This window comes from Nestor notabilis, unplaced genomic scaffold (genome assembly GCF_000696875.1).
Source record: "Nestor notabilis isolate BGI_N333 unplaced genomic scaffold, ASM69687v1 scaffold9349, whole genome shotgun sequence".
NCBI classification, from domain to species: domain Eukaryota; kingdom Metazoa; phylum Chordata; class Aves; order Psittaciformes; family Psittacidae; genus Nestor; species Nestor notabilis.
In genome coordinates, this window is record NW_009944075.1 from 18,517 (window position 1) to 37,471 (window position 18,955).

At 47.7% G+C, this 18,955-nt stretch overlaps 1 protein-coding gene across 1 annotated transcript; it reads right to left on the reverse strand.

The window, feature by feature from the left end:
* Positions 1 to 8,142: 8,142 nt before the first annotated feature.
* On the reverse strand, positions 8,143 to 16,538 carry PHYH (phytanoyl-CoA 2-hydroxylase; the record flags this gene model as incomplete). The annotated part of the gene is made up of 8 exons (XM_010022252.1): positions 8,143 to 8,316; positions 10,410 to 10,541; positions 12,150 to 12,299; positions 12,898 to 13,079; positions 14,816 to 14,897; positions 15,543 to 15,708; positions 15,827 to 15,937; positions 16,483 to 16,538. Coding segments are annotated over 8 exons (933 nt in total), but the record flags the coding sequence as incomplete, so codon positions are not given.
* Between the last annotated feature and the right edge of the window lie 2,417 nt (positions 16,539 to 18,955).

Sequence of the window (18,955 nt, forward strand, 5' to 3'; positions counted from 1 at the left end):
CCTAAAGTTGATTGATTGTTTTTTCCACGCCATAAGGATGGATTTCTATGCCTAAGACACACGCTTCTTTACTGGTTTTAGGGATGAATGAGCTGGGGAATCAATTCCTGATGAGGAGGACACCCACAAAGTCTCTACCAGGCCACTGTGTGGATGTTCAACTTTGATCTTTTTAAAATTGAATCAGGCTCCACCTGAAACATGCATCGTGCCTCTTCTTTCTTACTAACAACTTGTTCACAAGATTTAACCTAGGAAATAGACATCTAGAGTGGACTTTGTACCAAGAAATCCCTAGGGCTCCCACAAGTTATGCTGAATGGCTGGCGTAGAGTGACCTTGCTGGAATCTGAAGTGACAAATCATCATGAACTGGGAGGACTGTAGGTTCCATGAGCACGTGTGTGGTTAACACTGTGATGTGTAAATGCCAGCCTGTCACGGTTGTTCAATTCTTGGCCAAAAAGGGGTGTGAGAGGGGGTTGTAGGCACAGAACAGTCTTCATTGGCTCCAAAATTACTCTCTTTGAACCCTTGAGAGCAGATGTCAAACAGTTCCCAAGAAGTCTCCTTGGTTTATGTGTTAATACCCCCTCCAGTGGCTTTGGCATTGCCAGCCAGTGGTGTTTACACTGCAGACTAGCAGGAGCTCTTTGGAAACCCCTTTCCTTGTCACACAGCCCATAGTGAGTCTCCACCACCATCCACACTACAGCGTCTTTGTGGCCACAGACTTACAGCTCCCACTTTGAAAAGCATTTTAATGAATCTGGCACTGGTTTGTGAGTGGTTTTAAAGAGCTGAGCAATTACATTTAATACCTTTTACCTGGGATTTGGCATTTTAAATTGTCCTGAAATCTTTCCCGTCATGGCCAAAGGGTGGCTCCTGAGAAGGATTGTCTTCATACAGGTGTTCTTCTGAAAGCACATCACTGTAAGGATGGATACCTGTGGTGTTTGGCTTGTCCTGGACCTGATCCTTCTGCTGCTCCTAGCTCATGCCCCATAGGATCATAGGGTATTTCTTAGAGCCTAAAACCACTAGTACCTCAGTGATTTGGTGAAACTGCCACCAACAGTCTCACATCTCCCAGTGGCCTTGTTGGTACCTCTTCTGTTTGCTTCCAGAGGAGCTGAAAAGTTGCTTTATTTGAAGCAGCTGAAGAGGTTTCCCTCAGTGTTCTGCAGCTTGGCTCAGTGCATTGCATTCATGTCACTACCATTTGGTGAGTGGGGTGTCACTGGGAGGTGACAACATGTAACTGTGACATTGCTTGGCAATGGCTGCTGTTGATTCCTCATTCAGAATAAACACAGCACACAATAAAAGGCTCCCTGGGTTTGCACAATGTCATTTCTTTGAGGAAGAGGAGGAGTTGCTCAACATCTTCACTTGCCCAAGAGTTTGGTGCTGGATCACCAGAAGGAAGTGGTTTGTAGTCAGTGTCTCTGGCTGCCACACAATATTCTCATTCATAAAATCACAGAATGGTTTGGGTTGGAAAGGACCTTAAGATCATCCAGTTTCAACCCCCTGCCATGGGCAGGGACACCTCGCACCGGACCATGTCACCCAAGGCTCTGTCCAACCTGCCCTTGAACACTGCCAGGGATGGAGCATTCACCACTTCTCTCTTCTACAAAATCAAGTTTGGTTTTTAGATACATTGAGCATCTTCCTTCTTCGTAGCTACTGTGGAAATGTTAATTTCGGCATCTTGTCCCACTGTCACAAATGAGTTTTCCTTGGATTTTATAACCACTTTGAGGAAAAATTAAACCTTCAGCCCTTTCTCCCTCTGCACTAACTAGTTTGGGTTTATTAACTCTCAAGTAAAATCGACTCAATGAAAACTTAATACCCTTTCACAATAAACACACTACTGTCAGTTTTCCCGTGGTCTCTTGGGCCATCGCATGCAGCTCTCTTGGCCAGCTGGACTCACCCAACCATTTCACATCATTTCGTTTTCCTCAACCGACTTGCTGCCTGGTTTTTCTTCCCCTCCAAAAATTAAGTACATGTGGGACAAAAGCGCAGACCAAACTTTCCTCCTTTTATTCCCATTTCCAATGCAAAGCTGTGTTGCAGAGCCCATTTGGTGAGGTGACAGCTTACACTCTGCATGGGGAAATTGGGCATCACTCACTAACACATCGATTACAAATGGCTGGTGGCAGAGAGCTAATGCATTGGGATTGTGGATGCACATGACCTAAAGCAATACTTCATCTCCTTGACCTCCCATTACCAGCAACCACAGTAGCAATCAGAGCAGATCTGTGTGTTCATTAGGATTCTTACTCTGCACCCACCCAGTCACATCACAGAATCAGCTAGATTAGAAGAGACCTTTAAGATCATCAAGTCCAACCAACCCACTTATTTTGTAATCAGTTCCTAGTTAAGACTTTGATGGTGTTCAGCAGCTAAAGAAATATTGACAGCTGTATCTAAAGGTGGTTTCCTACCTTTTGGAAACCTGACGTCTTCTTTCTTCTGGAGCCATGAATAAGCAGGGGGTGGAAGAACACTGTGTCTCCCTTCTCCATGACAATGTGAACCCTGGGACTCTTCTCATCATAATCCAGCAGCCCATGGAAAAACTTGATCGCCAGACTCTGGAAACCAAGGAAGAGAGGGAAGAGGTCAGTAAAATTAGAACACTGTTTCTCACTGTAGGAGATGCAAAGGAGGTTACTCATTTTCTTTCTTGAGGGTAGTACATTCAATATACCCAATAAAGAGTCTGCATGTTCACCTACAAGCCTTGCTAATCAGTTGTAAAGACTCTTTTATAAAGAACCAGAGTCATCCACTCTGCTTCCTGCATCTTCTCTGCACATCTCACAGAATGCTCAGCTTCCTCAGTTGCACCTCATAGAATCCCAGACTGGTTTGGGTTGAAGGGACCTCAAAGCTCCTCCAGTTCCAACCCCTGCCACGGGCAGGGACACCTTCCACTAGAGCAGGTTGCTCCAAGCCCCTGTGTCCAACCTGGCCTTGAACACTGCCAGGGATGGGGCAGCCACAGCTTCTCTGGGCAATTTCTCTGCTCTCTTTCTCTGACTTGCAAACCTCTATGAGAAATTCCCATCTCACAACTAAAATGTTCTTCATCTGCTTTCTAAAGTTGAATTCAAACGATTAAGAACTTATCTCCAGTAGAGAGAATGGATAAGAGCGCATCAGGGATCCCCTCAAGTGTTGTCTGATGGCACATCTGGCCAGCCTCTCACTCCAAGCGCAGCCGTTACCAGCCCTGGGCCAGGTCAGGATGCAGCCTTGCTTAGGAGAAAAATAATGTTTGCAATTAAATTCTGGTTAATTGTTTATCACCCAGTTTTCTTCTACAGGAAAACAAACATGTTTTCTGGGCAGGAAGGAGTTCAGAGAAGAAGAAAGTGTCTTCAGACTTGGCAGGAATAGAGAAAAACTGATGATCAGTGTGAACAAAGACCGATTTGTAACAGAGCTTCCCAGACACAGGCTGTGTTAGGATGTACCCACCAGACAAAATGTGCTCCCCACATGCACACCCTTCCCAACCCCCCTGTGCTGCTCTACCTCTCACGTGGGATAGCCATGAGGCTTCAGGGGCTCCTTGTGCCTCCCTGGCTGCATGACCAGGTTGTCCCTCTCCACTGGGGTCCAGGAGCACACAATGTGGTCTGCAGGCTGGAAGGGGAAACAGTGTGAGTCCTGATGCATGGGGTGGTGAGAACTCCGGTTACCTGGAGGACAGGGAACATGGGTGGCTGCACTGAAATGACTCTTCCTGCACTGTAGCTGTGATATAGCATTGTCCTGGGGAACATCACCCTGGTAACGTGTCCCAAGAGGCTGCTCCAAAGCTGCAGGTGAAGCTCTGGCTCCAAGCACGCTCCTTGCCAGCACTCAGTTCTGAGGCCAAATGAGTTTAAATCTCACTCTTTGGCACAGTGAGACCCCAAACATGGTTCTCGGGTCCACAGCTGCTCTGCAGAGTTGTTGGGAATGGCATGAACAAACTGAATGAGAACTCAATGTACTCTGTGTCCACGCTGGACACCTCAGAGTAGGAAACAGCTGGGCCTCAGCTCTGTTGAACTGCAGAAGCTGATGGAGACTCAAATCAACCTCGTAACAACTGTGGTTAATTAAACTTCCTCCCCCCCCCATTCCCCTGGTATGAAGCAAGACTTTGATCTGCAGCACGAGAAGCCAAAGCCAGGATTCAAAATCCTTTCCTTTGGCATCTATTCAAGTGTCTTCCCATCAAAGCGCTGAGCATGCAACCGCTGTCAGCAAGGGCAGGAGTCAGCCTGGATTTGACATCTCTGAACTATTAGTCTGGAAAACAGCACAAAAACTCTAAGCAGAGGATACTCTCTGTAATTATGGCCTTTTACCAAGCTCCAGGAAGCACTTGCTTTCAACACATGTGCAATGTCAAGCCTAAAGAATGTGTCTTGAACAGTGGGGCTTCATGCACACGCAGGAGGCTGGATGAGCAGCTGAATATGGGGGCTGATGGGTTTATGTGTGGTTTTGGAACTTGCATGCTGCTTATCAAAAATAGATACTTGAGGGACAGGTAACATGGTGCAGAGACCTAAACTGGAGAAACATACCTGAGCAACCTGCTCTAGTGGAAGGTGTCCCTGCCCATGGCAGGGGGTTGGAACTGGATGAGCTTTAAGGTCCCTTCCAACCCAAACCAGTTTGGGATTCTGTGATTAAATCAGTTGTAAAGAATGTTTTAAGTGTAACATGTAGTTGGATATAACAGGACTTCTGTTTAGGAGGCACACACGTACCTCCTAATTAAATCATGTGTGAGCCTGAACACCTATTGCAAATGGAACAGTAAGAAATGTATCCCACTGAAGCAGGGCTAAACTAAAACACACTATTCCCAAAATCAGATGTTTTCAGATTTGCCTTCAATTCAATTCAATTCAATTCAATTCAATTCAATTTAGTTCAATTCAAGCAACCTTTCTACAAGGGTAGGTGCTGCTTCAGTTAAATGCACAACACTTGGGCATACCAACAGCTTCTGCATGTCCATTTCTCTGGAGCTCTGATTACTGGGATCTGGAAGTTTAGTTATCAGCGTGTTCTGCATGGCTGTGATGTTTGGTCCTGTGAAGTACTCAACAGCTTTGAGGATCTACAGAGCAAAAAGCAATAGGAAAGAAAATGTGGTTTATGCAACACAGTGCAAGTCAAACAGCCGGGCAGGTTTACATTGCAAACTAACTGCTGGGAGGGTTGCTCATGAGGGTGGGCCTATTCCCAGCAGTTTTACCCAAACTACAAACCAAGCACAGACAAACCACCTATAGGTGCTGCCACAGGAGCGATGCTCACCACAAAATCCCTTGTCTGATGGAAACAGCTGGATACTTTGAGACAGCAAAAACCATTGAGGGATGGGCAGCATGTCTGGGTTCCTGCACTTGCTCTCCATGGGGCTGCAGCACACTGGGCAGGTTTCCTCCCAGAGGAACAAGAAGGTGACCTGGTTAATCATTGCTTTTCCTCCCCTCCTCCTCTGCCTGCTGCCGTGGTGGCAACTCAAAGAGGGAGCTTGAACCTGAAGGCTGAGATGACCTTGTGGCTTTCCTGTGGCTGCAGGAAACCAAACCCTACAAGATGATACTCGGTTGTGGTTTGGGATTTTGCCTGGAAAGCCAAGTGCTGGGGACTGAGGTGAGTTTCTAGCTGTGAATTCCCACTGGTGGGGCATGTGCCTTGGAAACCTGTGACTGCAGAACCTCTGCTGGCTGGGATGGGTGGGAATAGGAACAAGAAAGCACTTACCAGGTAGATCCTTTACATGTCCATTTGCATGGACTGAAGCATCCTTTGGACTCCATCCCTTGCTCAAGCATCCTGTGAAGAAGTGCTTGTAAATCCTTGCTCTCCCAGGGACACGATCCTGCACCCATGAGCAAGTAGCTGTACTGGGAAGCAGCCCAGAAGCTCTGCTGGATCTGGCTCTGCCCATGGTCATTTCAGAGGGCAGAGATCAGGCTCCTTGGCATTGCTAGGGTGCACTGAGCTGGCCTTGCACACAGTCAAGGGGAGCTTGCCCAGGCTTACTCCTCCCCAGGCTCTGGAGTACCTCAACCTGTTGTTGTAGGAGGAGTAAGGACTTGAGCCTCTCATAAGATGGGACAAGTGCTGAGTTTAGATGTTCTGTGAGGTCTTTGATGGGTTTGTTCTTCTTAAAGAGGAAATTTAAGCCTAAACCCATAGGCAGAGCAACACAAACTTTTAAAACAAAGCTAAAGTTCTTCCTTTCCTTCCCTCTCCCAGCCACAGTACGAGAATCATGGAATCAACCTGGAGAAGACCTTTAAGATCACCAAGTCCAACTGTAATGCAAAGTCTGGAAACTGTGCATCTAATGGACACCTACAGCTCTTCTCCGTGGTCACAGCTCCCTCTGCAGTCAACTCAGCTACACCCGCAGCAGCAGGCAGGGAAGTCTCCACATCCCCTGTGCTGTGAACCAGACGGGATACTCTAAGTCCTCACGGAACTCCCAGGGAGAGCACCAGCGAGGCTGTGAGCTCAGCAAAGGCAGCAGAGGAGCCCCCAACTCACTGCCTGACATTCACTTGAGCCCACGCAGCGAGCAGAGACCAGGCTGAGAAGGTCCAAGCCTGGAGGCATCATGGCACGTCTCCCCAGGAGCAGGATCAGTGCTGGGGTTACATAGAGGGGGCATGGCAAGGGATGCAGGAACCGGGATACTCAAGGTCAGTCAGTGACCAGGGCTGGGGGCCTAAAGTCCTAAAAGTCTCCCATTCATCAGACTTCTCAGTGTTGGGGTTAAAAGAGGCTACTGAGAGGCCGTGTCTGTTTCCAGGTGGGAACCATGGCCCACACACCTCACCCCATCACCAAGGGTTTAGGACCAACGCAATAGCCGTGCTCAAACCTCACCTTGATTGGAAAGCATTCAAACCAGCAAGAAAACCTGTAGACACTGCAGGAAGAGGAAGAAGAGCAAAACCCTCCTCTGCACCACGTTGTCATGCATGAAATGACTGTAATGGCTTTGACTGGAGCTGCTTGTGCAGGCAGTTCTCCAGGGGAGATTTTGCGCCTTGTGGGTCATGGACAGGGCTGTGCCTGATCTTCTGTCTCAACCAAGTGGCTTCCTGAGCTGCAGGATAACAGAAGGAGCCTTTAGAGCCCATCAGTGCAGCCTCTGGTGCTGTTCTGGCACCTTCAGTTGGAAGGGGTAAAATAAAAGAGCTGAGGGTTGACATTTTGCACTGGGGTATCCAATGGCGCATCCACTGCAGCAGAAATGACACAACACAGCCCCGGAACACAGGTTTGCTCTGATTTAATCTGTATTTCAGAAAATAGATCCTGTAAGCAAAAGAATCTTCTAGAAAGCAAGAAAAAACACTGTGAGAGGATCATGTCAGTGCACGTCGCTCCACGCTGCACCAGCGCATCCCAAGCAGCATCCCACCACCTCCCCAACCTGGCAGCACCAAAAGGCACCTCTTCCCAGACTCAAAGGACTCCCCCCTCATTTCACACAGCCTTGGATCCATTGTAAGGCCAACAAGAGGCTGCTTTGCTGGCCCAGTAACTCCCAACCCTGTCAGTCATGTCTTTCACTTGTGCCATCACAAGAGGTGATGCCAACGCCAGGTCATGGCTAAGGAACCCTAATAGCAATCATGTTCCAGCCCATCAATCCCATTTTAACATGTGAGTGGTCGCTGCTTCCCTGTTATCCAGTTCCTTACACAGTTGATTCTGCTGGTACAAATATGCCCATCTCCATGAGCTGTACTAACTTCCCATGTGGGCTCACACTGAAGGCTTGCATGAAACTCTGATTCATTCTATTACTTTTGCATAGAAAAGGAGGTTGGAAATGCTGGAAATTCTTGCACAAAATCTTAGGTTAATCTAGCATCATTCCAGAGGGATGTCAGTGAGAAGCTTCTAAAAACCAGGAATAAAAACATCAAAGGAATCAAAGTGTTCTTTCAAGACCTTAATTCTTTGATTTTCTATGATAACCACAGCAAATCCAGTTTTCTAGGTTAGGTTTCCCTTGGCATCAGCTGTTCAAACTCAGTGCAATTACTTTGTGTTAGCGTAACGTGATTCTGTGACGCAGCATTTGGCTAAGGTACCAATACAGAGGTCAACAAAGCACAGGCAGGGTCTGCACCCTCCAACCAGAGAAGCTCCTTCTCAGGCCCGTGGTTTCCATCCTGCTCTTCAGAGGTTGTTCTACAGATTAATTCTTTCCCCTTGCACAAGCCGTGCTCGGAACTTCCAAATATCCTTCAAAACAAAAATGGGACAAAGGAATAAACCTTAAGGGCCAGCAGAAACGATGACCAGGATTCCAGTTTACACAGGTGGAAATAGATACAGATACAGCTGCCTCTGCACAAAACCACACCAGAACATTCACTGAACAGCATTCCAAATCCTAAATATCAGGAACAAAACCACAGCCCAAACTAAGGAAGAGGTGCAACCTCCACCCCGAGGAGACAGGCTGTTTGTGAGGTTGTTGGAAGGCAAGATGCCCACGGTTCAATTCTGGAGGATGCCAGAAGAGGAAACAGGAGCAGCACAGAGAACATCACCCTTGCAGAAGTCACAGTGCGCCTTGTGCGCCTTTGGGTGGTCAGAAAAGCTCCCCAACTGACTACACCTCCCACACTGCAGCCCACGAGCAAGTGATAATCCTTGTGCAGCAGGAACCAAGTAATGGAGATGAATGCCAGCCCTCAGCTAGAAGTCAGGTGCTGGGCAGGCGTTGCTGCAAAGCAAAGACCACTATTTGCTTCAGATTTGATAAATCTTGGGCAAGCTCCTACCTCAGTTTCTCTGGGTGAGGGTTACTTAGTCCTTACTAGTCTTCTGAAGGTGAAATATAAGAGCTCCCATGGAGCTCTCCTGTGGGTGAAAGCTCCAACCGTGGTTAAAAGCTTAAAGCTACAAGAAAACAGGCTCAACTGAGGCTTTTATGGGCACAACTGCATTTCCACTCATGAGAAGGCAAGAGCCTCACTGCACTCACTTGGGGTTTCACTGCATACCTCCCTAGCTCCAGGAATCCGAAGTCAAGCAAGCTGTAACTTTATAGATATCATGCAAGAACAGGACTGCAAAACGCAGCTGGACACCCCATCAGACCCAGGCACAGCATGGGGAAAACCAAACACAACCACCCCAAAGCTGAAAAAGAAAGTTCTCTCCTCCTGAATGCTCTTGATATTGGAATAGCTGTAAACTACGTGCATTAAAAATCACTGCCTGTTACCTCCAGACTTCACTGCCTCGACACCAGCTGTGCCTGTGTTTGGGAACTGCTGATGGTGAAGAAATTCAGCACATTTCCACCCCAGTAACAAGGTTCATTATTGTTTCAGTGGCCGAATCCCTGAAGAATTGAGATTTGCTCTCCATTTCACACCATGGTTTCAGTTTTTCAGCACGATTCCAGTATCCCACAGTCACTTTCTTTTGAGATATACATTCTTTTTGATGCATATTGCTGCCAACATACCTGCTGTAGCCTCAAGTGTAAACAACTGATGTGGGATTATGTGTAACCCAACAAATTTGGCCTGCTGTTGCAGTCAGATGTGGCTACTTGATTTAAAGGGAAAACCTGCCATTTGGAGGGGAAACTGTAAGAACTGTGGACATAGAAGCTGTGGATGAGCACTGAACTTACTGCACCTTCTTCTACTTGCAATTTCAGGCCAAGAGATGACCAAATCTTCTTATTTACATCGTGCAGTCCAAATATAACTGCAGGGGGCTCTGGTTCAGACAACTGTGAACCAGGAGATGCAGTGAAGGGCAAAGCTTGCGTGGACTTCACCCTGTTCCTGCCTTGCCATTTTAACCCACCCCACTGCGCATGGAGAAAGCCAGACCCCCTCCAGTGCTGTAAGAAAGGCACCTGAGGAGCCTCAGAGCTGAGCCATCACAAGAGTAGAGTGTGCAGCTCCTCCTCGCTTATGCTGCAACATCAGTCTCAGCCACATAACAAAGTGCTGATCTAAACTCCACCAGCTCAGCCAGCACTGGAAGGGATCCAGCCATGCTCACAAACCCCACTGTGACAAGCAGAGCTGGAGGAGGAACTTCTAGAGCTCAAGGGATGTGAAGGTGCTGCCCTGAGAGCAAGGACACTTCTCTATCACAGTGAGAACCAGCAGAAAGGCCCCCGAAAAGCCTACTGGTCACCCTCTGAACATCAGGTCTTTTGTTCTGCCAAACCCCTCTGCATCAAACAGCTCGATGTGCCAAAGTGGGCAGAGCAAAAAGCACAGATCTGTCACACAAGGGATTTTCTCTAATGAAAGGGAACAGACCTGGACTGTAACAAAGGACATAATAAAGCCAAGTCTTACCTTGAGTTCTACAGAAGTCATGTTGTACTTCTTGCGAACCATTTCTACCAGTTCTTTCTCCAGATCCTCTTGGATCGTGTTCTTGACATCAATGTAGTAGCACTCTGAGCTGGCAAAGTGGCAACTTATGCTCTGTGTGAGGAAATTGGGCATCACTCACTACCACAATGCTGATGGAAACAAACCTCATGCATCCCAGACCATGGACACACCATCCCTTATCATGTCGGCAAATTCCTTCCTCCTTTCTGAGCACTCCTGCTCTCCTGAGGGTTCCCCCTTGGAGAAATACTCTTGCTGGGGAAATAATCCTGCTTTCTGACATGCTATTCTTCCTTCCCTTCTCTCCTCTCCCAAACGTTCCTCCAGCATGAACTGTACTACTTGATCCAAGGGCATGTACTGACAGGACAAGGGGGAATGGCTTTAAACTGAGAGGGTAGATTTACATAGTAGGAGGAAATTCTTCCCTGTGAGGGTGCTGAGGCGCTGGCACAGGGTGCCCAGAGAAGCTGTGGCTGCCCCATCCCTGGCAGTGTTCAAGGCCAGGTTGGACACAGGGGCTTGGAGCAACCTGCTCTATTGGAAGGTGTCCTTGCCTGTGGCAGGGGTTGGAACTGGATGAACTTTAAGGTCCCTTCAACCCAAACCAGTGTGTGGTTCTGTGAGTATGAACAACTAGAGTCAGGGTTGGAGCAGATCCGTGTGCACCCAGTGAGGGGTTTTATTTTCTGCACCCAGGCAGTCACATCAACCACTTCATTTTGTAACCAGTTCTTGCTTAAGCAGAGTCTAAAGGTAATAAACAGAAAAGCCCCACTGGAAAAGCTCTCATTACAGGAGCTATGCCAGCTGCAGGTGGGATAATGCCAAATCTCAAAGGGAGCTGGACCATAACCTGGCTCAGAGAGCTCCAGGATAGTCACTGATTTACCCCAAAGGCAGACAGATGTTGGGATTTGGCACAGTTCTGAGGAAGCTCTTGTGTTTCTGTGGGATATTAAACAGGACTATTGCTCCGCTAGCCAGGAAAAAGCCAGCAGATGAGACTCCGTACCTGATGTTGTCTCTGCTTTCAGTATGGAAGGAGGAAGGAATTCCACACCAGCCAACTGTGACAGGGGCCAAAGGAATGGGCCATCTAAGTAGTCAATGCAGGCAAAACCAAAAAACAGAGCAGCCCATGTTGCAGAGCATGGGGGGAAAGTTCTGCATTGCTACTAGTGGCTGCAGTTCCCTAACATGCCTGGATGAACCCCCTTCTGATGAAGGATCAGGCCTCCAAAGGAGGGCACTTTTGCCTGTTTCAGTTAAATAATCATGACGCAAAACAAACAGATGTGTAATCAAATTTCAGTAGAAAAATGGGTTGTGTTATCATCTAAATCAGTATTATATTGGACGATGGAGGCTCCTGCTATCCAGACAGGAGATACCAAGCAAGCAGGGGAATAAAGTTAGAGAAGTTCCTGATATGTGGGACAGCTGAAAGGGAACTATTGGCAAAGCAAATAGAGCCAGCCAGGCTTCAAACATAGATTCAACATCCAGTTTCTACTCCTGTTCTGTTTTTCTCAAGCAGCCCCAAAGCATGCACTTATCCCAAAAGACAGAGATGTTTAAAAATAGAGTGTAAAAGTGTATTAGTAAGATAAAAACTCATTTACAAATCATCCACATACTCATGAGCTTTGAAAAAACCAGAAATATCACAAGCTCTCTCAAGAGATGGTTTCCTACCTTTCGGAAACCTGTTGTCTTGTTTATCCCAGAGCCATGGATGAGCAGGGGGTGGAAGAACACCGTGTCTCCCTTCTCCATGACAACGTGAACCCTGGGACTCTTCTCATCCTCATCAAGCAGCCCATGGAAAAGTTTGTTGCCCACACCCTAGACAAGAAGGCTGGGTTGAAATCACTCAGTTAAAATCACAGCTCTCAATGCAAGGGACAGCAGGGACAGCCACTGCTCTGCCCTCCTCTGGGCAGTGCATTCAGCACGGCCACCTAGAAGCCTGCCCACTTGCCTACAAGTCTTCCTACATCAAGCCTGTGCTACAGTGAAATAACACTTTTTCTATGTTCTGAAGCTGGATTCAGACAATTAAGAACATTGCTTGGCTGGAGACAACAGGGAAGAATCCCACAAGAGTTGCCTGATGCCACCGCTGGGGTCCTGCCCTCTGCTCCCAGTATAACCATCACCAACACTAGGCCAGGTCAGGAAACATCCATTCTTAGGGGGAAGATGCAGCTTGATGTTTAATTGCATCCAGTTGTTCACTACCCAATTTCTCCTGTTTAGGACCACGCACACGCTCACCAGGCAGGAACAAACTCACAGGAGGATAAAGACTCCTCAGACCTGGGTGTTCATGCCGTTATGCCATGACACACACGAAGGTGGGAGCAGAGGCAAATCTACCCACGTTAATGGAGTGAGGCCAGCCAAGCACGCACACCCTCCCCACGCCCCTGTGCTGCTGTACCTCCTGTTTTGGGTAGCCGTGAGGCTGCAGGAGCATCTTGTGTGTCCCCGGCTGCACGACCAGGCAGCCGTTGTCCTGGTGAGCCCTCTCCATGGCAGTCCAGGAGCACACGATGCGGGCCGCGGGCCGGAAGGGGAAGTAGTGCAAGTCCTGATGCATGGGGTGGAGAAAAGTCTGTTTATCTGCAACACAGGGTCAAAACCTTCAACCTCGTCAAACGTGACACAGCCTTTTCCTTCCCATTAAACCGCTGTTGTAACGTGTCCTAAGAAGCTGCTGCTTGACACTGGAGAGACTTTGTGTACTCGCTGTCTGCTCCAGCCCACCTTGGAAGCCCAAGAGGGTACCCTGCACCCATCCCAACGACCAGGAGCATAGTGGTGGCTCATGGGACAGCAATGGGGACACGGTGGATGCCAGGAGGCTGCATGATCCCTCAGAAGAAAGACTCCTTTTGCTGGCCTTCACCACATCCTTGCCACGTGTTCACCATTCCCTCTGGCTGCTCCCCAGCTTTGTGAACTTTAACCAGCAGTGTTGCACAAACCTTTCCAGTACAAAGACTTCCAAACGGCCGCTGCTGTCTGCACTCACTTGATCTATGGCTGTGTTGCAAGCAGAGCCAGCCCTGTCTGTGCTGCACCCAACACATGTTTATTTAGCCTTCATTTAAGAAAATAAATCTCAATTTATGGACTGCAGCCTCCCCAGACAGTCCACCAGCAATCCATTACCCTTTGCTCTAGAGGCTTTGTTCTGTGAAGTCTAAACAAGCGTAAATATTTGTGAAAGTCTTTTTGTTACTTCTTTTCCCTCTATGGAAATGGAAACATATCACCCACACCAAAACAGCCTTTTATAGCTATTATGTACATACTTAGTTTGCCATTGGGTTTGCTCCTCAAATAGAGTAAGGATGTTTCCACTGGCCTCTTTTGCCACATTATTCACCCTCGAAAACTCTCCAGAGATCTGCACCTCTCCTAAAGTACTCCTCAAAGATACTGGATGGAGACCCTGCAAATATGGAGCAGCTTCCCATTTCTTGTCCATTAATTCTCTGCTTTTATGTCCATGGTCTCCTGTTGAGTTCCCAAGCCAAAATGCCAGAGCTTTCTGTGGAGCATTCAAGATGCCAAGTGGAGATGACTTGAATAAAGTCAGCGTTTTAATCACTCAGTGTTACGTATCTGCTCAGAAGCTGCACACCTGAGACTAAGAAACACCTTAAGAACAATAACCTGAGGCTCAGGTCTCAACTTTGCTAAACCAAAACAGCTTATGCAGAGTCCAAGCTCCTCTGAAGAACCATTAACATGGTCAGTCCTGTTCTCTTCCTCTCCTTTCCCACCACACCTGCATGAATTATGATGTCAGTTTTCACCAGCAGGAGCTTGGCTTCAAATTGTTCCTTTTGGCACCTTACTCAGGTATGTTCCTATCGAAGTGCTGAGCTTGCACCCACTGTCAGTGAGATCAGGAGTGTACAAACTCCAAGCAAAGGATGATCTCTGTCGTTACTGCCTTTCACCAAGGTCCACAGGAGCTTTCATCTTTAACACATTGGAAAAGTTGAGCTCAACAAACGTCATGTTTTAAACCCTGAGCCAGCTGTGCCTGCATAAAGGCCAAATAGGGAGCTTGCTTGCTCATGTGAGCGTTCAAAGACAATCAAGACAACCACCATCTTCTGCAAACAAACATCCACTGAATATTGAAAGACAAGAACCTTTATCTCATTAAGCCATGGTTAAAAGAAAACAAACCATTAACAAAGTGGCCTCACAAATATTCACAGTTATTTGGTTTTGATTTGCCTTATTTTTTCAAACAGCTTTTCTAAAACACTAACTTCAGCTGTGGCTGGATAGACAGCACAATAGCGTCTGTATTTTCCTCTTATCCAAGTTTTCCTTACCAGAATCTGGAAGTTTATTTATCAGCATGGTGTGCATTGCCATGATGTTTGGCCCTGTAAAGCACTCAACATACTTGAGGACCTACAGGGAAGAAAACATTAAATATATATATATAAGAAACATGAAGTCAAGAGGAAAGATTGCTGAGGCAGCACTGGGACCTGGATGTTTGACTGAGGACTAGGGTATAGGAGGAGGTCGGGATGGAGGCATGCAGGACAGGAGGCAGGATGTGGCATAACACACAAATGGGCATGGTAGGAGGCCAAGATGGAAGATGGTGCAGCAGGCTGCTGGGTGGGCTTGAAGAGATGGGGAGGGTCATACTTCCACAAAGCTACCGTGGCTGTCTGCCACAACACGAACACTGGCTGCAAAACTGGACCTGCCCAGAGGGCTGGGGCTTTGCCTGGATAAAAGACATTGTTTGGGTTAGTCACATTCCTGACTGGCTCTGCACCACAGGGACTGAGGAGCACTGGTCTAAATATGCCCTGACCACCATCCATCCATCCTGTGCTCATGCAGAACACTCTTAAAAGATGGAATGATATTCCCTCCTCGCATATGTACTTATGGGAGTGACACAGAGGGGCTCTAAGGGATAAAGGATACAGCTTTAGTGGAACCAGAATCAGCTTCTTTGCCCAGGCATTCGAACACAGACACATCCATACAGGCTCTTCCACCACCATACCCCTGTTTGTGGTTACTTTTTAGTTTTACCTCTGGCAGAGTACAGTATCTGAACAACTCTTCATCCTCCTGGAAGTCCTGCACTTTATTAACTACGCTTTCAGACTGGCCATACTGCGATCTCAGGGACTCATCTTTCATAATCATAGCTCCTGATGGATTCACCTCCCTTCTACAAATCCTCAAGAACTCCTTCCTGCAAAGCAGAGGGAATGTCCATGATGGGAGAGTCCCACTTCTTCCAGCTTCCCAGAGCAATCTTGGGATGCTGCTGCACACAGGAACCGCCAGCACCTTTGGTGAGTGCCCCATACCTGAAGCGCTCAATGTCTCCATCAGAAACAAGCTTCTTAATGACCAGATACCCATTGTCTTCATAGAACTGCCTTTGCTCTGTGGTGAGGACATTGTTGTCCAGGGTATAGCTGAGAAACAGAGGAGAAACACATTAGTAGGGCCTGGCAGAACAAGAGCAACGTTGGTGAGGCCTGGCAGGAAGACAGTGACATGTGGGAGATCAGAAGCTGCTGGGGAGAATCGGTGGGAAACCCTTCCCATCTGCATGTCCACCTCAGCTCTGCAGGCCTGCAGCATTCCCCATGCCCCAGCACGGTGGTCCCATGGCTGTGCAGCAAGTCTGCACGCAGCCTCCCACTACTTCTGTGTTAGGGTTCAAGGCACCCCCTGTGCGCCCTCCCAAAGTGGAGAAGTTGAGCTCAGTCCTCAGCAGCCTTTACTCTCAACAGAGGTTCTGAAGCACATGGCAACAGCCTCTGGAGTCGCACTGTCCATGCAGACATTTCCAAGATGCATGGTTATGCTTTTTTATTAAACAAAGGAGATTATACCCTTGCAAAATATAAAAGGCTGCACAATGTCTGGTGATCAACACGTGCTGGGGTGGAAAAAAAGGATTGAGTTCTGCAGGTTATATTTCTTTTTAATCTCTACAAAGGAAGATCCAGCTTACCAAAACCTCCCTGGTTGAGGAACAGCACCCACTTGGGCTGAAGTAGGAATGCTTGTCTGGGATGGAAATTAAGGAATATACATTCAAGCACAATAAACATCTAAACACATGCATCCTGAATCCTACGACATGGTTCATCTTAAAGGTAAGTGCTGTGCTGTACATTCAATTCATGTTCTTGTTTATTTTGCTTCTAAATAAGTCTTTCCCACCTTTGGAGTAGCAGGTCTGGCAGAGAAGCATAAAGTAACAGCAGAGTAGTCTTGTCCACACAAAAAGAAAAGCCAGTATAAAATGCCTGAGACTCCAGAGTACTCCACATGCCTCAGTGCATCTCCCAGAACACCAAGACGCTCAATGAGATGCTCAGTGGAGAGGTTTACTTGCCCAGTTCCTCTCTCTGAACTCCAGAGAGCAGCCAGACCTACCCAAAACTTGCACTGCCTGCCTCTGCATCTCTCTCCTCCTAGCACCAGAGCCAGAAGCCACATGGGGTGAACCTGGGACTTCCCATTCCACATGGGGTGGTGCAAACCCTCACCTTCTCTTCACTTACTGCAGAGATTAGGTCCCTCCCAGACTTAATATGAACAGCACTAAGAGAAGGAGAGCTATGGGCTTGTCCTCCACCTCAATTCACTTCAACAGGTTTACATGACCACAGTTGTATCCTCCTATGCAAAGAGAGGCATTCTCATCGACAGAGCAATTAAATCCCACTTGTTAATGAAGCCTCACAAGAGGTTTGTGCATGTTGTTGAAGCATCATCCAGGGACAAGGACAAAAGGAGCATTTTCATGCACATGCATGTTTGGAGACCTCTGTGATTTGGGGGTTTATGTAAACCAAAGACTTTACTGCTCACCACTGCCTTTTAAGTGTGCCATAAAGCAGGCATGCTTCTGGAATAAGAAATAGGTTTCATCACAACAGTTGTGTCTGTGGTTCCTACACCAGGAAGTTTAAACATTGGCTGGCCAAGAGTCATATACAGTGGGAGAAGAAACACAACACACAGGGTAGCAAAAATGATGAGCCAGAGGGAGGAAAAGCTGCTGGCAACTAGATTCAAGAGGGCAGGAAGGAAAAGGACATGGTGAGACAAGGTGAAAACCACCGCAGTGAGTCCCAGAGCAAGGGATTCCCCAACTGAGGGCACTGCTGCTCCACACACCACATTTCAGGTCCAAATTCAGTGCAAAAGGGACTCCTGGCCATTCAGGCTCCTAAATGTCCCCAGGCAGCGGATGGAGACACAGGCACTGAGTGAACCTCAGCTGTGGTTCAACCTCCACCTCCCTGAAGTGGGATATAGCAGACAAGTCCACCAAGAGCTGGACTCCATCTGAACACGTTCCTCCTGGTCTTTGCAGCACCTCTTTCTCTCACTGGTTTTGTGCCTGCCACCTTGTAACACTGAAAGGACAAGTCTGGGTTGCTTGGACAACTGAACACAAGAGGCACACAGGCTGGGAAGGAGCTGCCACCCCTGGCAGCTCATTTTGGTAAAGATAAAACCAGTGCACTGATGTAACATATATCAAACAAATCTATTGTTATTAGATTCTGCCACTTACTTTATCCAAATCCCTTTCTTGCTCCACCCCAGCTTAGTCGTATTCTTGCCCAAAGCTCTCTGCATCAGGACCATTGCAGCTGGATTTAAAACCAAAACACCTTGTGCAGTGCCTCTCCTTACTTACTTTCTCTTTACAACAAGGCTGCGTGGTACTCAGTTGCCAGCTGGCGTTAAACCACCACATCTTCCTAGCATTTCTTTCCAGTTTTGTGCTCCCACTTGCACCTTTGCCTTACAGCAGCCTGAGTCGCTGCCATCCATCTGTCCGCTGCATCCTGCCTGATCACATCCTCTTGCCAATTTAGTATAATTCAGATGAAACTCGTCAACATTCAGCTCTCACTGAGAATTAGCAGCATTTAAAGATATTCTGTATTTAAAAAAAAAGCAAGATTTAAGGCAGCAGCTTTAAAAATACCACCTGGATGCAGCCCTCGTTTAACTTGTGGACCCATGGGACAGACCAACATGAAAACTTATTTCTGCCCTGGTTTCCTCTCTGTGGTCTATCATAAAGCCACCAATCTCCAACATTTCCACCTCACTTTCCACTCGCAAAGCAAACCCGGATGTTTTTCCTGCTGCTGGTCTACCAGTCAAGCCCATACCTGCCAACAACGGCTCAGACTTGCTGTTCAGTTGCTAAGCCTTGGGGAGTCTATCTCCCCAAACCCCACATCTCCAGGAGGAAAGTTCTCTGCAGGTAACCCCCCTGCTCCATTGCTGGGGGAGATGTGCCATAAGGGGTTCACCAGATGCAATTCCCAGCACCCAGCGGGCTGCAGGGCTGAAGCTCAAGGAGAAAGCAGCATGTTTTTGAGGTGGGATGGGTGCTGACCCCAAAGCACCAGTCGGGGGTGCTGGGGAAGCACTGCCTTCGTGCATCCCTGCCT